This window comes from Gossypium hirsutum, chromosome A03 (genome assembly GCF_007990345.1).
Source record: "Gossypium hirsutum isolate 1008001.06 chromosome A03, Gossypium_hirsutum_v2.1, whole genome shotgun sequence".
Classification (NCBI taxonomy): domain Eukaryota; kingdom Viridiplantae; phylum Streptophyta; class Magnoliopsida; order Malvales; family Malvaceae; genus Gossypium; species Gossypium hirsutum.
This window is the reverse complement of record NC_053426.1, coordinates 138,539-154,452: the sequence shown is the minus strand read 5'-3', so window position 1 is coordinate 154,452 and position 15,914 is coordinate 138,539. Positions and strand designations below refer to the sequence as shown.

Below are 15,914 nucleotides of genomic sequence, written 5' to 3'. Positions count from 1 at the left end.
GTAGAGAATGGCAAGTGTGGGATGAAGAAAGTAAGAAATGGTTAGGCCTATTTATAGTTGAGGTTCAAGGATCAACTTGCAATGTCCCTATACAATTAGGGACCAAAATTGCAATTATCCCATGCCAACTTTTAACCCAACTTGCCAACCAATTTTACTTTCTACTTTTGGTGCCCACCCTTTTTGACTTTTCAAACAATGGGTGGGTTCCAATACTTTCCCACAGCCTAACATACATTCATATGACGGTTGATGACATCGTAAAAGACCCCAACATGGAAAACGGCAAGTGGGAACTCATGACAAACAAAATCAAAGGACTAAGAAGAATCATAACCGAAGTCAAATCCGAGCTCCATTGGAGAAAGGTGTTGATAGACATTTTTCTTTATTAAGGTTACAGAAAACAGAGTTAATAAAAGTAATATATAAAGCATCATTTTCATGGTAAAAAGGAGTTGTCAAGGAAACACCATCAAAAAGTTGAGTAATGTTGTTGCAAATCACTTACTAGTTTTCTATTATTATTGTTTTATTTTTTAATTTCTTTATTTATTTCATAAAAATATTTTCTATCAAACATGTTTATTTAAGGTTATATCATTCACCTAGGATATTTTATTACAAGATAGTAAAAGAAACAAATATCTTAATTTTATTTTTTCAAAATTTTATTATTTTTTCAAATATTATAGTAAAGAAAAAGAAAAAGAAAATACGATAAGCTCGTGATCCGCGAGAATTTAGAAGAAGATGCATCATGTCTTTGAATTCTAAAGATGGTTCTCCTTTGCCACAAAATGATCAGCTTCCCATGCAGAAAATCATTCGGAGTTTATGCTTCATGAATGAAATACTAATTGAAGCTGCTAAAAGAAATTCCGACAAGGCTTCTAAATTGTCTCCCCCTGCTACCGCAGCTAGGGATCCAAAGTCCAAGGACGATACATCTGAGAGCTTCGAGATCGATAAAGCCTGCAGCGATATCAAATATTTGATTGGCGTATTCAAGCAATTGCTAATGTACGGAACCTATCTTTCTGATCCCCTAATAACCATTCAAAAAAACGTTGATAACATCGTTGAGAACATCAATTCAAAACAACGTTGATGACATCCTTGGCGACCTCAACGCAAACGCCGACAACGTGGAGTGGGAAACGATAAAACGCAATCTCAAAGTGCTGAGAAGCAACATGACCAAAGTCCAAGCCCAACTCCCGTTGCTACATCAAACTTCTTCCTCCACTGAAGCGCGCCGTTTGTTAACCACGACTTCCAGAGAAGAAGCGAGCAAGCTGCCCAGTCCGTACCAAGCGGATGGGACATTCGAGAAAGGGTCTTTCCTCAAAGACTTTCAAGACCGTTACGAAACTCTAGGAAAAAGGGAAAAATTGTGTTTGCTGTGTTTCGCGATTTTCCCAGAGAATGCTGAGGTTTCCGAGAGGCTTCTACGGTTTTGGTGGGAAGGGGAAAGGCTAAGGCCGGAATCGGAATCTGATAAGAAAACGGTGAATGAAATTCTAGAGGAATTTGTGGAGCGTGGATTCATCGAGCCTGTTTATAAGAGAAGCGGGTCCAAGGGTAGCTGCTATAAGATGCATCCCATTGTTCGTTGTCTCATCGTTAGGCATGCTAAGGAGGCCAACTTCTTTTATTACGACTGTAAGGGATACCCCAACATGGAGTTTTTCAAAAGCAAAAAGATATGCTTGGTGAAATCTGAAGGACCTTCTTGGTGGTCCAAGGATGTTCTTGCATTTACAAAGGCACGTGAACAGGCACAGGCACAGGCACAACCACAGGCAGAGCAAGGGAAGGATAAGAAGCAGGCAGAGGCAGAAACCATGACGAAAGAGAAAAAGCAGAAGCAGAAGCAGAAGCAGAAGCAGAAATTAGAGGACCAAGAACGAAAAGAAATGGAGAAGAAGAGAGCAGCGCTGGAGACTACGAGAGCAAAGTATCTGGGAAATCTGCAAACGTTGTTCAATGTGAGCAAGCAATTTCCCGAACTGCCGGAGGAGCTATTTCCTAACATGAAAAACATAGACGTCCTTTATTTAGGAAGGTGGGAGCGCACAGCTGAGCGGCATATGGAGGTGGTAGACGTGAATTTTTTAAGAGGGTTGAAGAATATGAGCAAGCTAAGGTTTTTTAGCCTTCAAGGGATCTCCGGAATCAAGAAGCTCCCTAATTCTATTGGCATGCTCCAGAACTTGAGGATCTTAGATCTAAAAGCTTGTGACACCCTGGAGGAGCTTCCCGAGGAGGTTGGTTTACTCAAGATGCTCTCTTACTTGGATTTATCTGAGAGCTATTTGTTGGAGACGATCCCCAAAGATCTCTCAAAGCTCTCAAAACTCAAAGTCCTCAAGGGTTTCATAATTAGCTCCAATAGCCCATGCGATCTCACCCACTTGACAACGTTGTCTGAACTGGAGAAACTCAGCATTAGCATCCACGATGACAAATTCTCAATAAAAGAAGAGGAATCAATAAAGCAGTTCTCTAAGTTTAAGCCGCTTACCAAATTGCAAATAGCGTGGGGAGCTGGTGGAATAAAGAAGTCCGCTGACAGAGCAAAACACCCGGAAGACAAGAACAAAACAAGTGAAGCGTCAAAATTATGGCCCACAGCAAAGGTACTTGAGAAATATTTGAAATTACCATTTTTGGGGTCTTCAAAGTCAGTACCTAAAAAAGGCAATGTAACCGTGGCGGCAGCGACTGCTAAAGCAGGCCAGGACAAGAATGGGGATAATGCTAAGAAGAAGAAAAGTGGTGCAGTGCTGCAATCCAATGTACACGCAAACAACAAAGACCAAGGTGGTCGGTCCCCAAAACCAGTTCTGCAAAGTGAGTTGAAGCTAGAGAAATTGGATATCCGATGTTACCCAGATAAAGAACCACCAAAGTGGTTGGTCCCCAAGACTCTGACTCACCTAAAGCGTCTCTACTTTAGATGTGGAGAACTGAGTCATATTCCTGTGGCTAACAGAGACGAGAGGTGGAACGTGGAGACTTTACGTTTGAAATACTTGATTAATATAAAGATGGACTGGAAACAAGTTCAAAAGCAATTCCCTGAACTGAAGTTGTTGGAGAAAGTGAACTGCCCTCAAATCACGTTCTGCCCTTGCGATGCAAGTGGTGCGTGGGAGTTGAAGCAAGCTTGAACAAAAATACGCATGGATTCCCATCCTCCGTAGTTCATGCATACACTTGCACTTATCAGTGTCATGTTGTGAGGAAATGTGATTGGTTTGTATATTTATATAATATCAAATGTGTTGTCTTACACAACCTATGTATGTATTTCTGACACTTTTATTGTATACATGTGGATATTTTTCATTTATTTTCTTTAACTTCCAAATCTTCACTCTATTTATTAGTTATTTTTTTTCTTACCTAATGCATTTTTTATTAATTATATTCTTTTATTTTTCTCAAGTTTCACCAAAGTTAATTGTGCGATTTCTTTTCTAAATTTATTTAATTACTTAATTAAATTAATTATTCAATTCAGTACTTATAAAATCAAACGAATATTTTTACAATTTATATACAAATACAAATGCATACTATACAAAGAAAAACATTCACTACTTGGTTTCTACGTGTGTATGAGAGAGAGAGAGCTGAGCTCATATCCAACCTAGGCAAACAAGATGACATGAGATAAACCACCAACCACAAACTTGAATGCAAACATATTTTAGGATGTATGCAACGACCCAACAAACTAGATAATCAAAAGTCATTATCAATACTCATAATCTATTAGATAATCAATCAACCCTAAAAGTTCAAGCATCAAGTAAAGCTTTAAGCTAATTACCTAAAACGGTTACTGAATACATTACTTTTCACTACTTTCTCAATGCAAACCCCCACAGGATATAATCAACTTCTCCTTTTTATTTCATCCATTTATATACAAATATTCCTCCTCTATAACAGAAGCGAAGTTTAAATTTTCATACCAAATAATTACTTCTTGATATAATTAATTTTAATCACTTTCTTTTAGTCCAATTAATAGCAACTTTAAAATTTTAAAATTATAAACCAACTCAGCAAAAGGAAGTGGAAGATATTTGCGTATCTACGATTAAGACTACGCTCGAGAAAAAGAATAAAGTTAACAAATGAGAAAGTTGGTGGTAGTTAACTCTCAGAAGTAGCTTCATCAGCGGTTGAATAGATTGTAGATAAAACATAATTCAAACTCTTTACTTGGGCAGTAAGTTATCCATTAATCACAAATCAAAATTTATTTTTCCTAGTCACCAAATTACCAGGAAAAATTCCTGACTATGCCATAAAAGTTATGATGATTGCCTCGTTATATTATATCAACTTTCTTGGGCAATAAAATGATCGTTAATAATACAGACCAACAAAGGCTATAACTAGGATTTGGAATTTGAGGAAACCTGTCATGTTTTCTAGTCGAATGAAATGAGCAAAACATGAGCATAAAAGCTTCAAATTTTCCTAGTTTGACCAAGACCAGAAAAGTAAACTTGGCTCATATGACAATCATCATTTTGTTTTGTCGCCCGTGTCTTCTCTTTTAAGAGTTTCCAGGCAGTCTCTAAGTAGTAGTTAAACCATAATGGAAAATAAGTGCAATTCACTACCAAATGGGTATAATCAATGAAAATAATCAAATCTAGGTTTTATAGTAACAACAGAATGATGAATATTCAGATCAATTAATGCTTTAACAAAACTGGTTTAAAAAAAGTAAATAAATATGGCGGAAAATCATAAAATTAAAAATAGTGTGTACCAGTTTCTATTAACCAATTCTACATATTTTACTGCAGGCCATGTGCGTCAGTTTTCATCATCCGAGTCATCAAATGTTATTTTTTTAGCCTTTGGAGCATCAGCAGCTATTTCCTTGAAGTGAGCCCCATATAGCTTGGACTCCTATAATGACATAGGTAAACAAGATGACATGAGATATACCATCAACCACAAACTTTAATGCAAACGTATACAGGGATACATGCTACAATGAAAAAAGAGAAACATAAAATACAAACCTTTTTCTTTACATGAGTTCCAAATTTCAATAGTGCAGGTGGTACAACCTGCCCAGCTTCATTTAGAACATTTACCAGTTCTCCAGCAAGTCCCTGCCAAAAGCTTGTCACTACTTGAAAGAAATAAAATTGAAACATGTCCATTCACTAATATCCTTTGTCATAACAACTTGCTAGATTTAAGAAAGTAAAATAGAGTTGTATTCAGTTTACCTTATTTTGCTGTGTGAAGAATGTGTGAGCAACACCCTTCCTACCAGCTCTTCCAGTCCTCCCTATCCGGTGTACATAATCCTCTGTAGTAAGAGGAAAACTATAATTGATCACTACTTCAACATCTGGAATATCCAATCCTCTAGCAGCCACATCTGTAGCTACCTGTAACACAGTGTTAATAAGTATAAAAAGTTAAAACTAGCTAACTCATTACACCTAGAGAATTTCTAATATTCATTGTTTAACATTAATCGCATGAGTACATGACCGCCAAGTGTGTTTCCATTAGTAGTACTGCAATCTAGAGATCCCACAGATGTTGCCTACATAGGCTTTCAGCAGAAGGTTGTAACAATAAATTAAAAAGAAAATATATAATTTGCAGGAATATACCATCAAAGGACAGCTTCCTTTCTTAAATAATGATAGTGCCTTAGTGCGTTCATTTTGCGCTTTGCGACCATGTATAGAAACAACATTCCAGCCACTAGAAAAAAAATAAAACAAAAAAATTAATAATAAGTCAAAATAAAAGGGTAATTAAAATTGGTAGTATTGATTCTTTGCAGATTGAACCAATAAAAAGTACTTAAATTCTAATGCAATTAAGTATCCACAACTGATTTTGAACTTTTAAACTCAAACAACTTGAACCATCAAGCAATTCTAGATGATATATTTAGTTGCATAACTCGCAATCACATGAATATCAAGTGACCATCCCAATGCCATGTTAAACTAACATCATCAAATTAGATTGATTAGCAATATCGCATGTTTTAAATAGCTCAGGTGCTTAATTCAAAGTCAACAACTAAGTGAAACTTATAATAGCATCAAAATTCAAGAACCATTTTAAATTTAAGGAATGAAAGGATCTACAACTTATTTATTTAAATGCAGCCCAATTAAAATGTTAGAGAACACACCAATACAGAGTGCAAATTTTAAATGCTGCCCATTCTATTTAGCCAATGAAGAGAAATTACAAACTTATTTATTTAAAATAAGACAGGGCCAGTAAACCTTACCTTCTCTTAAGCATATTTTCAATTCGATCAGCTTCTGCCTGGTACAAGACAAATACCAACACTCTATTCCTGAATGAAATGCAAACCTCAATGTCAACACTCAACAGGATGTAAAACCACTAGAAGTAAAATTAAATAGAAGAATAAAGACAATAGAATAACAGGATATACATGCCTAGTCAACTTAAAGTAATTGTAACAATATGGGCTTACTATCCTACAAGGTTAATTCCAACGTGGTAAAAAGTAATATTAATCCTATTATATAATCAATATTCATAATCTACTAGAAATCATACGGATTTCTTGGATGGTTAATATGATGAATATTTAAGGAAAACTTATGTTTGCTCCTGTATTTTCTTGGTTTCCCCTCTTTTTCTTTGATATCAGTTTTTAATCTATTTATTGACTACAACACTTTTTCATACAGAATTATCTAAAGCGAAAAAATATTCACAGTCATATCAGAGCAATCTACAACTGGAAGGATCGAAGAGAAAATTGTTTCAACAATAGATGTGAGATCAACTACCTCTGAGATTCATGGTATTTCTTGAGCAAAGCAGTCAATCGCTCGTAACGTGCACGATCATCTAAAACCTACATAAGAAGACAAACTGTTAATAAAAGCATTTATATATATACAAATAAGTTAATATGAAAGACAGTTTAACTGGTTAAGTAAAATCAGACCTCAACTATCTGCATAACATCATGGTTGGCAGCTAAATCTTCTGAGCCAATCACAACCTGAAAACAAAGTTATTACTTTCTCAAATATATAGGAAACTATGACAACGCCATCAAGCATTCAGATAATTACCTTAACAGGGTTAGGGTCCATGTACTCCTGAGCCAACCGATGAACCGCTGCAGGCCATGTAGCACTGAACATTACCATCTGACGAGCTGCAAAGGTTAAAAGCAACATGAAGATTTCCAACCTAATTGATCATGCATTATTCTACCAAGATACAGAACAATATTTTTTAGCTTGATTGAAACTTAAGTTATCAATGGTTAGTGGCCTTTACTCATAAGCATCAGTAAAAGCTTAATTCTAACCATCTTCGAGGAGTTTAAAATTCCAATGTACCAACAAAGAGACATACCAGAACACGTCTTTCCCAATATAAAGCGAACATCCTCTTCAAATCCCATGTCAAGCATTCGATCAGCTTCGTCTAGGACCTACAGAAAATCAAACCACTTTTTTCCTTAGTACATGCATAATCCATCTATTCAAGAAATCGGTTATATAAAAGATGTATCAAGCATTAATAAAGAGCTAACAGAAGCAATTTAAATACGAATAGAACTAAAGCAAAGAAATTGAACTGGTACTGATTATTTTACACAATCAATTATGCATAAAACAGCATTTAACAGCCAACTTTAGGATAATAAATAAATTTGACACAAGAACCACTGAATAAATTCTAGATTCAGTGCAAAGCAGGATAGTAATGACTATGAAGGAGCATTCACTTACCACAAAAGATACCTCATTGAGCTGACACACCTCCATATTCATCAAATCCTTCAAACGACCAGGTGTTCCAAGAACAATATCCTAAATTTACAGCAAAATCCGTTAGGCCAAAATAAGAGTTTAATACACAAAAATAAGTAGAAACACCAACCCTAAACTAAGCAACATGAATATATCCAAATCAAGCAAATCAATAAATTTAATTTAACAATCAGAAAAAAGCATCTAATTGCTAACCACACAGTCCAAACCTTTTGCGTAATCAATTGAAATCATGATACTTCAAAATATTCATATTCAAACCTATTTCACTAGCAGAGTCACATTGCAACATGGCTAATAGAATATAGAACTGATGTAAAATAACTTACAACACCAGACTTTAAAGAAGAAATCTGAGGTCCTTTAGCTGTTCCTCCATACAAACAAACGGATTTGACATCACATGCTTGCCCAGCATTACACAAAACGTTAAATATCTGCCACCGATGAAGCCAAAGGTCGGGTTAAACTCTAAGGAAAAAAACCTTAACAGGTATTATGTATTATCATCACACCTCCGAAAATGAAATTTCTGCGTATATAATAAAAGCAAATTTGCTAATGCAACACCAAGTCAAACAGATTCATACTTGTTCAGCCAACTCTCTTGTAGGAGAAAGTACGAGGCAAAGTGGATTCTTCCCTTTTAAGGATTTACCATTTCGCTTGTTCAATACATGCATCATTGCCGGTACGCCAAATGCCAAAGTCTTACCTGATCCCACAATAAAACAAATAAACATACATTCAACATAACATGACAATTCCCCGCAAAAAAAAAAAACCAGAAAAGCACTGAAATCTTAATCACATCAAAGTTACGAAGTACTAATTTAAAAAAAAAAAAGAAAAGAAGAGAGAGTACCTGATCCAGTTTTTGCAATTCCAATAAAATCACGACCATCCAATAAAAAAGGCCAGGCGTGAGCTTGAATAGGAGATGGGCTAGCAAAACCCTTGCAGCAATCCAAAACATTTTTTGGTAACTTAGAATTAGAAAATGATTTCAACGGCGCATATTTCGCTTCTTCAGCGTTTTTTCCACTCACTACCACCTTCTCCTTGTCATCAAATTGAACCGAGTCTTCTTTACCATTTGCAGTCTCAATAGATTCCCCATTTTCTTCCTCGTTCTTCTGCTTTTTGTGCTTCTTCTTCTTCTTTTCCTTCTTAGACTCCTCACCGCTTTCATCGTGATTCACTTCCTCGGATTCACCTTCGTTGTTTTCCTTTTCTTTCTTTCGCTTTTTCTTGTCTTTCTTGCTCTTTTTTAGATCAATTTCCTCGTTCTCTTGGTGACTCTGCTTAACATTTTCTTCAATTTGACCTTCCGGTTTTGGTAATTTGTTCTTCTTCTTCTTCTTGTCCTTTTTCTTGGCGTTGAATGCTTGATTGCTCGTAGTCTCTGGGGTCGGTTGTTCTATCGACGGAGTCATCTTCTTTTTCAAACTGCGCTACAAATAGAACCAAACCCGAAAACTTCCTAAGGTGGGAAGTTAAGATTTTATATTAGGGTTTTAGTTTTGTAAATCGGTTGCCGCTATTTTTTGGGGGCCTGGGTTGGGCACGTATATGGAGCTAACCAGAGACATTTGTTTGGGCTCCGGCCTATACTTTGAGCAACAATAATTACCTTCTAAATTTAATGATTTAATTATAAATAATTAATAACTTACTATTTTATTTAAATTAATATAAATTCAAATTAACTTGGACCTGAATTGATATGTATTAAATTTACTTGGATTTAAAAAATAACTCAAATTTAAAAATTATTGAATAAATAATCTAAAAAATAATAGAACTTGAACGGACTATAATCAAAATAGTCCAACCCGATAATGATATCTATCTACCCTTAAGTTTTGATGAAAAAATCACAAACCCTAAAAATTTATTTATTAAGTGAAATTTGTCCACTTGTTAGTTTTTAATTTTTTTAATCCTAAAATAACATGTTTAAAATTAATTCTCATACTACTCGTAAACTTTATAACAAAATATATAAAATAATGTAACATGTTTTAATTTATATATATGATGAACTCATGCATAATATGGGTAAGCAACTAGTTTTAAATAAAAGGACAGCTTTATATTTTTTAATTAATTATTGTTCTATTTAATATTTATGAAAATAATGAAAAGGGAAAAAACTGAAAAAAAAAACGATTATGAATTAAGTGCTAAATTATGAGGGATCATAGAGTTAAAAAAATATTTTGTTTAAATAATAAAATATGAAAATTTAATAAATACTAAATGATAAATATGAAATATATTTGTATAAATTTAAAACTTTGATATTTATATTGATTATTGTGAATATTATAAAGTATTATGCTAATTAAATTAATTAATTACGGTTTGTTAAAATATCTCAATTGCTCTTAACTTTTAATACTTAAATTACACCAACTCGTAATTTTTAATACCTAAACTAACCCTATTTTATCCTACTAACTCTTGAAGGAGTTGATTTTATATAATATATAGATTTCAATTAAAAATAAAAAAATCTAATAATTATATATATGGTTTAATTAATTTTAAATTAAATTGAAAAATATATTATATTATAGTATAATAACACACCACATGATGTATTTCTCAATCAATATAAATACAGTTTTATTTTTTGAAAAATTACATGTAAAGGTATGATTGCAATTATAAAAATTATATTCAAATAATTATAACAAAAAATAAGCATAGTAATAATCAAAATAAAATTATAAAGGATTCAAATTTTGCGACACATATACAAAAATAATTATAAATTTAAAAGCTAAATATGATTTATACATAGATCTTACAATTGCTAAAATTATAACATTATGGCCTCATTTATTGTAATTTTTTTAATTATATTTATTTTATCTTCTATCTTATTTTTTATTTATTTTTAAATTTTTATTTAAGTATAATATTAACTTTGAGATAAATATTTTCTCATAAAATTTACATGTTTTAAAAATATATATTTATTAAAAATTGAATTATATTCAAATTATAAAACCAAATAAATTTTAGAAATTTAAATTTAATATTTAAATTATTAAACATTAGAGTTTTGCAAAGAAAAAAAAAGGGGCTAAACTTGTAGTACAAAGTAAAAGTTAACTCAAATATTTGATAAGACCTTTTTGGTTGAGAGGAAAATGGAAAGGGAACCTACTGACGCTTGAGAAGGCTGGAAACACGTGATTATCACGCCTCTTCACTCTCCTTACGTGGCAACCAGTGATTTACCATTTTCAACGTGCGACATGTATTGCCACGTACACCCAAATAAGGTACTGTGTCTAGTGCGTACCAATACCATGCAAGCAAAGCCCAAACTCGTGAATATTTCAAAATGAAAGGGGCAAATCTCGAATTTCATTCAATATCCCGCGTCACTCCCAAGCCAAGCCAAGCTAATTTACAAAAAGTAAAGTAGCGTTTCTCTATCTTCAAGTCACTCAACAAAAACTGGCCTAACTTTGGAGATAATTTTGGATCTGAAACAGAGAGAGAGAGTATGAATCGCCACCACGATCCAAACCCTTTCGATGAAGAAGAAGTCAATCCATTTTCGGTATTGAATTTATTTCTTTCCTTTTTTTAATTTCCCTTTTTTGCCCATTTCAGATCTGGAAATTTTCTTCTTTTGTTTACGTGTACGTTAGTCGGTTTCTTCACTTCTCTAGGGTAGTTTGGGAATTAGATTTCAAGAATACTAGATCTGAAGAGCTTGCTTGCTAACATTTCGGGGATGAAATGGCTTCTAATTTTTTAATTTTTCTTTTGTTGCAGTTGATTGAAAATATACGATTTATCGGCCTAACTTTCACTGTATAGATTTTTTAGGTGCCTTTTTATATTCGAGCCTTAATATGTAATATAAGTTGAAATGTTAATTTTTCATCTTTATACACATTGACTGTAGTTTCAAACCTGGTTACTATGATTTGGAAATTTATGGACTATAGAAGTTCAATATAAGCCGAATGTGAGCCTATGGTGCTTCTCAATTATTAACCGTGAGACCATATATGATTATAATGTATACCATGTTAATTGCTGTTATTTGGACAATAAATGCTTATTTGGCATGATTTTTATTTCTGGTACAGATGTTGATCTCGTCTTACTTGGTCGTGTTTTGTCGTTTGGATGTGCATTAAATTTAAATATATTAGACTCTGCTATTTAGTGTTACTTATTGAGAGTCATTGCAGAATGGTGGTTCTGTCGCACCTGCACGACCACTGGCATCCGAACCTTTGGGTTTTGGGCAGAAACATGATGCTACTGTGGATATACCTCTGGATTCAATGAATGTAATGAAGTTTCTGTTTCCTTTATATTTCCATAGCATGAATACACAAGGGATGACTGATTACTTTGCTTTATTGATATTGATAATTGCAGGATTCTAAGAAAAGAGAAAAGGAGCTCGCAGCTTGGGAAGCTGATCTTAAAAGAAGGGAAAAGGTTATTTTCAACTTGGTGCTTATTTAGAAGCATAAATCACTTGCTTTCGTTTTTCATTTGACACTAAAAACTTAGTCACTTGATTATGTCATGAGATGACTCCTTGTGCACGACATTAACTGTTCTTATGATTTGCCTGCAACTTGAGTTTTGAGTTTTCTATTTAACTTTTATTCTTCTATGTTATCATCTTTTAAATTTCAGGATATAAAGAGAAGAGAAGATGCTGTTTCCCAAGGTAAGAGAACTGGACCACAAGCAATTGTTTACTTTTACTTTCTTTTTGGTTGTCCGATATAGTGCTTAATATTCCCTTTTTTGTTTTGGTATATCAGCTGGTGTTTCTGTAGATGATAAAAATTGGCCACCAATTTTCCCGATTATACATCATGATATAGCTAATGAGATACCGGTTCATGCTCAGAGGCTGCAATATCTTGCATTTGCAAGTTGGCTTGGTATGGAGATTAATCTTTGCTTTTTTATGGATTTTCCGCTACTACTGTCCATTCTTTCCTTTTTCTTTTTTTTTTTTAATGTTAATTGTCTAAGCATTTATACAAAAGAAAGACCATCTTGTAATTTTTATGCACTGAGTTTCATTGTTATATCAGTCTCTGTCCCTTTTTTGCAAGTTGTTATTGTGTAATGTATTCAGAGTATCTTCTTAGTCCTTTCATTGTTTGAACCTTGGAAATCTCATCTTCATTTGACAGTTATAGTATGATCTTGATTTTGGCAATTATGGTAAAGTTTACGCCGTAGTACCTCATTGTTTTGTATTACTGACTTGCTTCGTTTTTTCACATTTCAGGCATAGTTCTTTGCCTTGTTTTTAATGTTATTGCAGTGATTGTCTGTTGGATTCAGGGTGGTGGTATGTATTTTCTGTTTGTCTGGTATTTTACCTTTATTCTGGAATGTGGTCTAGGCATACAATAGTATTTATATTCTAACTTGGTTCTTATGTTTTAGGTGTTAAGATTTTTTTCCTTGCTGTAATCTATATGTTGCTTGGATGCCCTCTTTCATATGTGTTGTGGTACAGACCACTTTACCGAGCAATGAGGTAAATATTTAGTGATTGGTTTAAATATTCTATTTGTAGCATGAAAATAGAAAATTTTGGAGTGCTGATGGTTGTTCTACTGGGTTTCATCTTACAGGACAGATAGTGCCTTGAATTTTGGTTGGTTTTTCATGTTCTACTTGGTGAGTTTAATTTTGATTGGGAGGCATTATTATTATTGGTTGCTTTTGCTTAACTTGTCTATTTGCTTTGTGTAGCTCCACCTTGGATTTTGCATTTTTGCTGCAATTGCTCCTCCTATTGTCTTCCATGGGAAGTCGTTAACGTAAGTTCTTTATTCCTTAATTCTTTCCTGAAGTTGGAAAGACCTTGAGTTGGCGTAGTTGTTGATTGTCTAAGCAATTTTCTGCACATTTTAGTTGCGATTGATTGTATAGATGATCCTAGCCTGTTTAGCTGTTGTTATAGACACTGTAGTTACTGGGACATTCTGACCTCTTTTTGTTCAGTTTTGCCTTGTTAAAATTGTTAGATGTTGGAATGTTCTTATGATTGTATCATTTCATGCGCCACTAGTGTGATTCAATATAAGTTTGTAATTTACTATATTTTTCTGTTGCCTTTAATTGCAGTGGTATCCTGGCAGCAATTGATGTTATCTCTGATCATATGTTGGCGGGGGTAAGTTTTATTGCTTTTGAATGTAGGAATTTAAGGATGTGCATTCTTCTTTCCATCACGATTTTGTTTTTGACAAATGTACTTTATTAGCTTGGTACAATTGTTTGGACAATGTAGTTCGAAGGAGAGTTACATGGATGCTTGTTCTTTTCTTTTTCAAACGCTTCTTTTTATTTGATGTTTGGGCTTAACTCATGTATTTGTGCCTTTACAGGTATTCTTCTTTGTTGGTTTTGGGCTATTTTGCTTGGAGTCACTGCTGAGCTTGTGGGTTATTCAGGTTAGTTTATTGTATTTTATTGAAAAAAGAATATGTGGCAATGTCATCTGATTTCTCTCTTTTAAGATCTGAACTCTAATTAGCATTCTTGGTAAGAAATGTTTCTTTACTCACTCTACATTTAATAATACATATCGTTTCCTAATAAATAATGTTGCACGTGAATCTGCATAATAAGTGCTTTTTTAAGTTTCATTGAACATGTGAAAATGGAGATCTATATGCTAGATTTCTTCGAATCAGTGTCATAATATAATAAATTCATTTATTATGTAGCCGCTTTGCGTTGATATTTAATTGCTTTTGACGGAGTGTTTTACCTCTGTGTGTTGGTTGGTATGTGCAGAAAATTTACTTGTACTTTAGGGGACACAAGTAAGAGATATGAAGTCAGGCTGTGCTATGATTACTTTTGGGGCACAAGAGATATAAAGCGAGGGTATGCTGTGGTCGTATGTGGATGAATGTTGATGGTGCCACGCCCTATCTATGGGGTATTATATATATTTTATACCTTATGATTGTGTTTCTCATTTTATGATATTGTCTAATGGATTTTGATATAATGGGTTTGTATGCATTACAACTGAGGTAGATTCTAGGGAATTAGTTCTTACTGGCATTTAGAGTTAAGAGGGAAGTGTTCAAGTAAGTAATTTCAAATTCTTTATTATCGCAATTTATTTCCCATTCTTGGTTTTTTTTTCAAGTATCGCAATTAAAGACAATTAAAACATCTATATTTTGCTAATTTTGTTTTATTTAAAAAAACAACAATTTTAACTTTTTAACGTTTATACATTTTATTAATTTGGAATTAATTCAAATTTGTTGATATTTTATATGTGCTAAATTTGATGAAAACTTTAAAATCATGATAATTTTATTATTTTTTAAATTGAAAAATTTTAAGAAAGAATTATTTTGCTAAATGGAAAAATTAATATTAAAATGGTAAAAAACTTAAAAATAATTCTTTGAAAAAATAATCAGAGTTTATTTTGCTAAATGGAAAAATTAATATTAAAATGGTAAAAAACTTAAAAATAATTCTTTGAAAAAATAATCAGAGTTTATTAATCAAGCATATTAAGAATTGTACATTACATCATCATGAATTTTAATAGAATAATCAAAATCAAAACTAAAAGCTAAAATTCTATTATAATGTGGATCTATTTGGATGGATGATGAGATTAAAAAATGGTAATAAAAAGTTTAATTATGGTAATGAAGATATTAAATTTAACAGTAAGATATGTTTTGAATTCAATTGTAACAGTGGTTTTTAACTGAAATATTGTTAAAATATAAAATGATAATTAAAGGCACTCGATTAAAATGTATATGTAATTATATATAGAGGAATTTTTAATTTATTTGATATTTATGAAATTAATAGTAATAAGTAATTATAAAAATCATATTAATGCGAAATAATAAGTAATTATAAAATGTTTATTGTTTATGGAATTATTTTTAGTTAATTTTATATTAATTTCATAATTATAAGATCTATATGCTTATTAAATTTTGATAGAAGGAACTCTAAAGAAATAAAGAAGCATATGTCCTTGAATTGCCATCTCACCATGAGTGCGAT

At 32.8% G+C, this 15,914-nt stretch overlaps 3 protein-coding genes across 3 annotated transcripts; 2 read left to right on the top strand and 1 right to left on the bottom strand.

Annotated features, from left to right (window-relative positions):
- The first annotated feature begins 1,196 nt into the window (after positions 1-1,196).
- On the top strand, positions 1,197-3,176 carry LOC121223054 (uncharacterized). Its single transcript, XM_041103983.1, has one exon. The coding sequence runs from the start codon at positions 1,197-1,199 to the stop codon at positions 3,174-3,176; it is 1,980 nt and encodes a 659-aa protein (XP_040959917.1).
- A 1,487-nt stretch (positions 3,177-4,663) lies between these two features.
- LOC107941389 (DEAD-box ATP-dependent RNA helicase 5) lies at positions 4,664-9,335 on the bottom strand. The gene is made up of 13 exons (XM_016874950.2): positions 8,707-9,335; positions 8,432-8,556; positions 8,171-8,278; positions 7,800-7,880; positions 7,420-7,498; positions 7,131-7,216; positions 7,001-7,057; positions 6,840-6,907; positions 6,305-6,373; positions 5,667-5,760; positions 5,271-5,435; positions 5,058-5,150; positions 4,664-4,941 (listed from the first exon to the last, which is right to left on the bottom strand). Exons 1-13 carry the CDS (start codon positions 9,275-9,277, stop codon positions 4,846-4,848), a joined length of 1,692 nt encoding a protein of 563 aa, XP_016730439.1. The 5' UTR covers positions 9,278-9,335; the 3' UTR covers positions 4,664-4,845.
- Positions 9,336-11,190: 1,855 nt separating this feature from the next.
- LOC107941390 (secretory carrier-associated membrane protein 4) lies at positions 11,191-14,990 on the top strand. Its single transcript, XM_016874951.2, has 12 exons — positions 11,191-11,421; positions 12,065-12,166; positions 12,258-12,320; positions 12,525-12,558; positions 12,656-12,778; positions 13,135-13,197; positions 13,296-13,389; positions 13,487-13,532; positions 13,608-13,675; positions 13,983-14,031; positions 14,246-14,311; positions 14,658-14,990. The coding sequence occupies exons 1-12, from the start codon at positions 11,365-11,367 to the stop codon at positions 14,688-14,690; spliced, it is 798 nt and encodes a 265-aa protein (XP_016730440.1). The 5' UTR covers positions 11,191-11,364; the 3' UTR covers positions 14,691-14,990.
- Positions 14,991-15,914: the final 924 nt, after the last annotated feature.

Coding starts and splice junctions, on each gene's coding strand:
- LOC107941390 (XM_016874951.2), top strand. CDS start 11,365: ATGAATCGCCACCACGATCCAAACCCTTTCGATGAAGAAGAAGTCAAT. Junction 12,321..12,524: donor ATCTTAAAAGAAGGGAAAAG/GTTATTTTCAAC, acceptor TTTAAATTTCAG/GATATAAAGAGAAGAGAAGA. Junction 12,559..12,655: donor AGAAGATGCTGTTTCCCAAG/GTAAGAGAACTG, acceptor TTGGTATATCAG/CTGGTGTTTCTGTAGATGAT.
- LOC107941389 (XM_016874950.2), bottom strand. CDS start 9,277: ATGACTCCGTCGATAGAACAACCGACCCCAGAGACTACGAGCAATCAA. Junction 7,881..8,170: donor CTTCTTTAAAGTCTGGTGTT/GTAAGTTATTTT, acceptor CTGTAAATTTAG/GATATTGTTCTTGGAACACC. Junction 5,436..5,666: donor AAGGAAGCTGTCCTTTGATG/GTATATTCCTGC, acceptor ACTGTGTTACAG/GTAGCTACAGATGTGGCTGC.
- LOC121223054 (XM_041103983.1), top strand. CDS start 1,197: ATGACCAAAGTCCAAGCCCAACTCCCGTTGCTACATCAAACTTCTTCC.